We start from the raw sequence: 7,470 nt of genomic DNA, 5'->3' as shown, positions 1-7,470 counted from the left end.
ACTACTCTTTCTTACTGCACAGGATGCTCATAAACCTTCATTTATGGGGGCTTATGAGCACTGATGGGGCAGTTGGTATGATTGCATCCTAAATGTCAGATACATACAAAATATAAAAATCTCACAACTTTGATATTTTGGATAGCTTTTAAATATTTTTCTCCTTTGTAAAATATATGCATAAAATATTTTTTTTAAAAAGATAGTACAAAGGTCTTACTTTGATAAAACAATTACACAAATGTTGTGGTGCTTTTAAGTTTTCAATGTCCTTTACAGCTCTCATCTTGCCACCATAGTCAAGAATTGCCCAAGTGATTTTGTGGATGATTAGGGATTCTTGTCCCAAGTGACACACTTCATCCACTTCACTTCATTGACTTTGTGTGCCTAGTCATCAAACTAAATCAGTTGCTATTCCCTTGAATCAATGTAAGCGTATCCAGTGAAATGTACTTGTATTTGGCCGTGATCCATAAATCTTCTCCTGTATTCTGAGTGCTTATTTACTTGTGCAGGAAGCAGATCACTTGAATTTCTTCTGCAGGCAGGAATGTGTTTCCAGCAACTGAGTAAGACCATAATTTGTGCAATTCTTGAGCACCCAAGCTCAAACTGCATGAGCAGTATTTGGTTCTTTCTAGGTCCCAACCTATATTATTTATTTTGATTTGTAACCTGCATAAGACTTCAGGGAGGTTAATAATCTGTATAACACACAATTATATGAAAAAAAGACAGAAACACTTTGGATTTAAGTGAATTCCTTAGGGTTTGCTCATAATCTGGCACTTGCATCTCATTTACATGACCAAAGAATACCAGTTCAATTGATCACAACCAGTATTGCATTTATTGCATTATTGTGTACATACATCAACCTTGGCTATTTAAATGTCTATAACTATGGCCAGTTTGGAGGAATTTCCAAAACTTGCACCAGAGTTGTAATGCTCTCCCTCATCTGTCTTAAATTTGTCTTTCAGGTAGAAGGCATGATACATTGCTGATAGATTCAGTTCAAAGAAAAAACATACCCTTTTCTCAGTCATAAATAATTCACTCCTCCAAGGTGTGATGGGACCTAGATTATGTGGCTTTAAGAGAGGTGTCACTAAATTCATTACATCCTCAAAAATATATTAAAAAATAAAGTGTTTGAAAAGGTCTGACATGATGAAGAGAAGCACCAGACCAAGAAGCCTAACATAACATGTTCCTGGCCCCAGTCTCAAATGTACAGTACACGGGCCCAGATGCATCCTGGGAAAACGAATATGGCAACAGCTGCAGCCCTTCCACCTAGCATTTCTCAGTTCCAGGCTGGGTGCTGTTGCCAGTCCCTACTGCTACACATCTATAGCCACCCCCATTTGTCCTCACTGTGCATGCCTCTACCTCCTGCCAAGCTTACCTGCTTGTATGTGTGTGCATGTGCGAGGTGGGTGGGTGGGTGGGACTAGGTAATGTTGAGGCAGGCTTGGTGAGCACTTTCCTCCGGGTCCTCTCAAATTTACTCTTGGTTCTCTCCTGTGCTTTTTGCATGCTCATTTCATTACATTTATTTTGAAGTCCTCAAAACATTTATCCTGTCATAATTAAAACAATCATATGACAACAAGCAGTAGCAAGCATGCTCTCTCCTCTGTACACAACCCTACAAAATCAGGCACTTTTACTTGAAATTTGATGTATGGTTATGTTTTTGGTCCAGGGGTATTTGGAGTTACAGCTCAGAGAGATGCAGTTCTGGCATTTTTTGTATTATGCTGATCTCATCTCCCTCGCTACCTAACCTCTGTTACATCTGAGTTTAGTTGCAATCCCTGCAGTGACTGGAAGAAAACAAATTTTCTCAGCCATAATACAATGTTTTCTATTGTAATGCAGAGTATTTTAGGGTGACTTGGTCTTGAATGGGCAATTAAGACCAATTAACTTTACTAGACTCATCCCTGGTGGAGATGAAACCTCTAAAAATGATTTGTTGATACACAACAACACAGATGCTGCCATTTTTGCACTCTCCTTGGGGATGTGGCTATGGGGAATGTCACAGCACCTGCCCTCAAAATGTATCACTGCACCACTGCTACCGGTGCACATCCCCGTTTTCCCACCAGACATCATTCAGCAAATGATAGGAGGCACTGTCTAAAGAAAGTTGTCTGAAACCTACAGCTAGCAGTAGAATCCTAGATAGGCTTACTTGGACGACAATCCCACAGAATTGCTAGGATTTACTCCCAGGTATGGGGATACAGGTTCGCAGCCTAAGTCCCATTGAAATGAATGATACATAAATGTTTATCCGTGTTCTAAAATAAGTGCCATTGATCCAAGTCTGGCTTTTTCTGGCTTGAACCCATGGACATGATTTTGAAAGTCATCCAGCATATTCAGCATGTATATTCTCTTTCCCATTTTAGACATGGTCAAATTAGTCTCCGAATACACTAGAGGGAAATGAATAGGAAAACCTAGAGCTCCACCTTGTGGAAACTGGCAGTATTTCCTTTTGAACCAAGGCTTTTTTCCAACATGTTGAAAAAGGCCATATGTCAAACAGTATGTTTATAAGTACAAATTAATGACAGAATTTATGTTAAATATGGCTGCTGCCTGCAGCCTTCACACTCATAACTGCTGAGACACTGCATTAGCAGCAGGCAAGAACTTCTGTTTCCTTACATTTACAACCTAGCTTTCTAATTAAAACTGTTATAGAAAGCCTTCTCAAAATGGCATTTAAACCACAGCACAGCCTTAATATTAGCACACTGACCATATTATCATTGGAGCAGACTCTCTTCAAAGTCCTTTGCTTCCTTCCCAGGATCTGTCAAAACCACTAGCTAATGTACACCTGGTAGTAACCAATACTCTAACTTTGCGTGCTCTTAAGGGAACAATCTGCTTTGCGTGTAATGAGAAGCCACCATGCGTGAAGGGGAGGGTGCTCCTATTTTTAATATGTGAGATGTAGTGGGGGTGGGGCATAGCTTATCAGGTGTGAACTCATCAAGAGTGGATTGTTGGAGTGGTTGACAAGCCACCCAGAACCTATGGGCTGTTTTAGGGGTGAGGGAGGCATTTCAACCACCTCAACCACCCCAACACCCCACTGTCACCAGTTTTGCATGAAATGAGCATTTACAGCATATCCTTGCCACATTCCAAATATCTAAAATGGTCACAGCTGCAATGAGAAACCTTACAGGAAAACTGACCGCCCACTCCCAGACCTGAGGGGATGGAGGAATTGCATTCCGTTCCAGATGCAGTGACCACTTGTAACGAAAAATGACACATTTGCATAAAATGCACATATATGTAAATTTACATATATTTACATTTAGATATAATGTCTGCAATAGAAATATAACACATCTCACCGGAGTGGAGAAGACTCTAACTAGAGACCTGCATATCTGCTCAATCTCCTGTGCCGTTTGTCGATGGACATCAATATGCTCTTCCTTCTTGCAGTTCTTCAGGTTAGAACTGGACTTGAATTGGGCAGCAATTTAAGCAGAGCTTGCTTTCAAACAAGGACTATCCTTTGTAAAGTAAGACACATGCCCATCCAATCCTAGATGGGGGACTTTTTTCCATAGCAATTCAGACAAATTATTACATTTGTCCTGTGCTATTTTCAGTTCTCATCCCAAGCTGCATTCACTTAGACACATTCTAAGCACGAAGGTAGTTTTGACATCCCAGACCATTCTTTTAGGAGTTCTGAGATGGTTATTACATGGAGAATCAAAGCATTTAATGTTTTTAGCTGCATCTAAACCAACAGCTTAGTCATCCCCTTCTTCCTTCCAGGCACTTCTAAAAAATGGCTTCTGTCAAGGCTTTTATAGTTCATAAATAATCACCCTAAGATTCAACTACCATCACTGCATTTAAATGTGGAATATATTCTCTTTCCAGCTTCCTATAATAAAGCTCTGTGCAAAATTTGAAGGGGACTAAGGCATTGCAGGAGCTCAGAACTGCCCTCAAGGTAATAAATATAGCAGAATGAACAAAAGAAAAATAAGGTATTTCTAATCCAAAGACAGAGGTTGGCCACATTGTATGACCAATATATTAGGCTTAAAGTGATTACAAGTGGTGCTTAAACCAAAACTGGTGTTGTGGTACATCAGTATAATCAGATCCCTCTCCTCACATCAGGAAGTATAAAACATATTGATTGCTGAAAAGTGCTATGCAAATAATTATTCTCACAGGACAGTATCACCAATGCCTTTTATTAGGCTAACTTTTGCTGGTGAGATTGCACAGTATTTCAAGAGCTATGCAATACTAAAAAAGACAGATTTTAAGGTACCTTGACACACACAGAAATGACAAAGTAAAGTGTGATCATAACCAGTGGACAGCCCTGGGGATCCTGGATGTGATGCCACAACCTGGCTATGCAGGAGTTCCGACTCTCCGGTGAGAAGTTTGCAAGCTATATATTGAGTTGCACTTTGGTGAGAAGGATCCGCTACCATAGGAGTGGGCAACATGCTTCCCCTCAGTCTTTTGTGCCCACCCCAGGCTGCTGAATTTGTAATAGTGGTAGCAAAAAGTACAGTTTTTGGGTTTTTTTTAAAGCAAAGTGTATGATAAGGCTGCAGGGGTATGTACCCTGGTGTATTCTGGAGGGAGGGGATCTGGCTCTGAACTGGCCCAGCCCCATCTATAAGATGATTAGGAAAGGAAATAGGAGGCTGGGGAAACAACCATAATCAAGTCCCTTTTCCAAAGTATTTCATTCCAAAGTGGCCTTCTTTAGTAAAATAAGTCATCATGTCATATCAATATGCTTATTTCATGACTTGGGGACTTGGTAGCAAATCATGTCACATGAAGGCCACCTTGAGAATGCTGTAGGAAAGGAGGGGAAAGGATCCTCTATCTTCCAGTGTCACTGGTCAAGAGTACCCCTGCCACAGCCACTTCCTTTCTTTGGACTCAGTACATTACAGTCGATTTAATTGGACACTGAAGATTTTAACTGTTGATCTCTACATTATGGGTTTACGCTCTACAGTCTGTTATTAGTATTTAAGTAACAATTCATCCCTAGCACTTCAATTTATGCTATTTTTAGATCTTTTCGTTCAATGACTTGTCTTAAATTAGATCCCTAGGTGTGTAAAAGTAAAACAACTAGCAAGAAATATTTGAAATTTACTTAGTGGCTATGGAAGAAAGCAATCTCAGAAGCCATTTCATTCAAATCCACCAAATGGGACTCCCCTTAATTTCGTAATTGCTGAATTTCTGCTTTATACATATTCACACAATGTACAATATTCTAATTCTTGTAAACAATTTTTGTAGTTCCAGTTTGGAGTGAAAGATGCAAACTTTACTGCTAACAGGACAGGGAAGCATTTTTAGAAATTATAGGAATATACAAATAATATAATGCTTTCCCAGGCAAGATACATTTCTAATACCACCCATAATGTATTGTGTCCTAGGTAGCTTTTGAGCACTAAGTTTTTATTCACAATGTGTACTGAATAATTTAAAGATACAATCCTGAAATTACTTCAGTTCTAGTGAAATAATAGGAACTACTGATCAGTGATTTGAACTCTATAGTTCTAAAATGATTCTGACTTGACAAAATTCATTATGAAACTGTAACCTTCATTCTTTTTTGTGTCTTTAGCTCTTCCCCAACTTTCTGCTCTCTAGATGTTGGACTACAACTCCCAGCTAGCTGGCAGATGCTGGGAAATTTAGTCCAACACATCTGGAAGACACCAGGTTGAGGATGGCTGCTTTAGTCCTTGAAAAAAGGTAGGCATTCAGGGTCTGTTAATGGGACCTGCCTTCTTTATGGAAAGTACTGAAACTAATATCTTTTTCTGAGAATTTCAAGCCTGAAACTAGAACACAAAATCAGAAGCTAGAGATGATAATAGTCCCTCAGCTAAACTGATTATACTGATAGATCCTGTAAAATTACAAGAAGAGAAATGCATCTGATAGTTAACTGTACAAAGTGATTCTACTGTATCTAATGTAGCCAGCACGTAAACAAAAGTAGACAAGTATATATTGCAATATATAGTTTGCAATAATTGTAAAACGTTCTTCTGAACAGGTTTAAAAAGGACTTTTCCCAGTTTGTTTCCAGACTTCTTTTGCTCCTTTAATGGTTTCTCTCTTCACACATTTCCAGTAACCTTCCACTCCTTGCTGTTGAGGCACCTATTAGTGGGAAAAAACAAACAAACAGTTGTTATCACTCCATATTTAAGGTATATTTTAACAGCTGATTATATTACATGAAGGAAGACAGTAAGTATCCCCCTCAGCTCAGCTAGCTGGCTCTTTTCTCCTAGAATTGTTTCTGCAATGGCCTTTCCACTGAGTAAGTTTGTAAGAAGAACTGGTACCTGAATTTGCTTAGTTTTGTCTTCCCTTCCTTTCTCTCCCCCATTCACCGTTTTGTAGGAGGGAAGCCATTGTGATTTATGAGGAGGAAATCCTGAAGGCAACTGTTAATTTCCTTTACAGTGTAAGATACTGTATCATGAAAAGACTGATCCAAGTGTTAATGTAACAAATGACTGAAAACCACTTAACTCCAGGCTTCATTATTTTGTCATCTCCAGTAAGTTTTAATCTAGTCTTCAAATACACTGTCTGTGGCAAGCAAGATCCCAATCCTGCCTTTTGTAAAGAACTAACTGATGCTGGGAGATGAAGTGGGATCGTCTTTACTACTGAGCCATGATAATTTTATTATTGGGAATGGCTCAATTCTCAGGATTGTTTTTATGCTTTGGACTAACAGAGGGATGCAGGACTGGAGGTCCAATATGGCCCCCTGGTGTTCCTCAAAAGGCCCCATCCACTTCCCCAGCTACCAACTATTTGGTGGTTTCTTAATTTTTGTATAGTGCCCCCACCCTCACACTTCCAAAATGGCCCTCCTAAGGCTCAGTTACTGGTAATAAGAACTTTCAGGTAAAATATACTGATATTTTGGTCATACTCCTTCTGCCTTTTGCCTCAGCCACTGCTGGAATGCAGCCCCTGTGAGCTTCTTCCAGATAGAATTTGGCTGTTAGACTAAATTAGGTTCTGTATCCTGGAACAGTCATCTCTTGGCTGTGGAAGTAGCTCTTTCTACTAAACAGAAAATAATATTTTGGTCTTCCCCTGCAGATGTCACACATAATATTTGGGCATGTTGCTAATCTTAGTTATTGGCCTGCTGACATTCTGGGCATTAAACACTTTATCAAGCTTGATCTCTGCTTGTGTCAGAGCAAACTGAATGTTACAGGTTATTCTGAAATTTGGATTCTATGTGAAAGATCTTGCAGCAACACATGGGTCTATGGTGAATGACATTCAGATCTATACAGCTTCCAAATACTTTAACACAATCTATACGTGTTGGTATGGATGTACATGATTCATGCCTCACTGTACCACTTTGAT

General features: G+C 39.4%; 1 protein-coding gene across 2 annotated transcripts in view; it reads right to left on the bottom strand.

Annotated features, from left to right (window-relative positions):
* Positions 1-830: 830 nt before the first annotated feature.
* Positions 831-7,470, bottom strand: part of MICU2 (mitochondrial calcium uptake 2) — a 103,437-nt gene continuing 96,797 nt past the window's right edge. For both annotated transcript variants that reach the window (XM_044441571.1, XM_044441572.1), the window contains one exon: positions 831-6,228. In XM_044441571.1, the coding sequence (XP_044297506.1) occupies positions 6,124-6,228 (105 nt within the window). In that variant the 3' untranslated portion in view covers positions 831-6,123. The remainder of the gene's footprint in view (positions 6,229-7,470) is intronic.

This window comes from Varanus komodoensis, unplaced genomic scaffold, assembly GCF_004798865.1.
Source record: "Varanus komodoensis strain SLA01 unplaced genomic scaffold, ASM479886v1 scaffold4, whole genome shotgun sequence".
Classification (NCBI taxonomy): Eukaryota; Metazoa; Chordata; class Lepidosauria; order Squamata; family Varanidae; genus Varanus; species Varanus komodoensis.
This window is presented reverse-complemented; position numbering and strand designations above follow the sequence as displayed.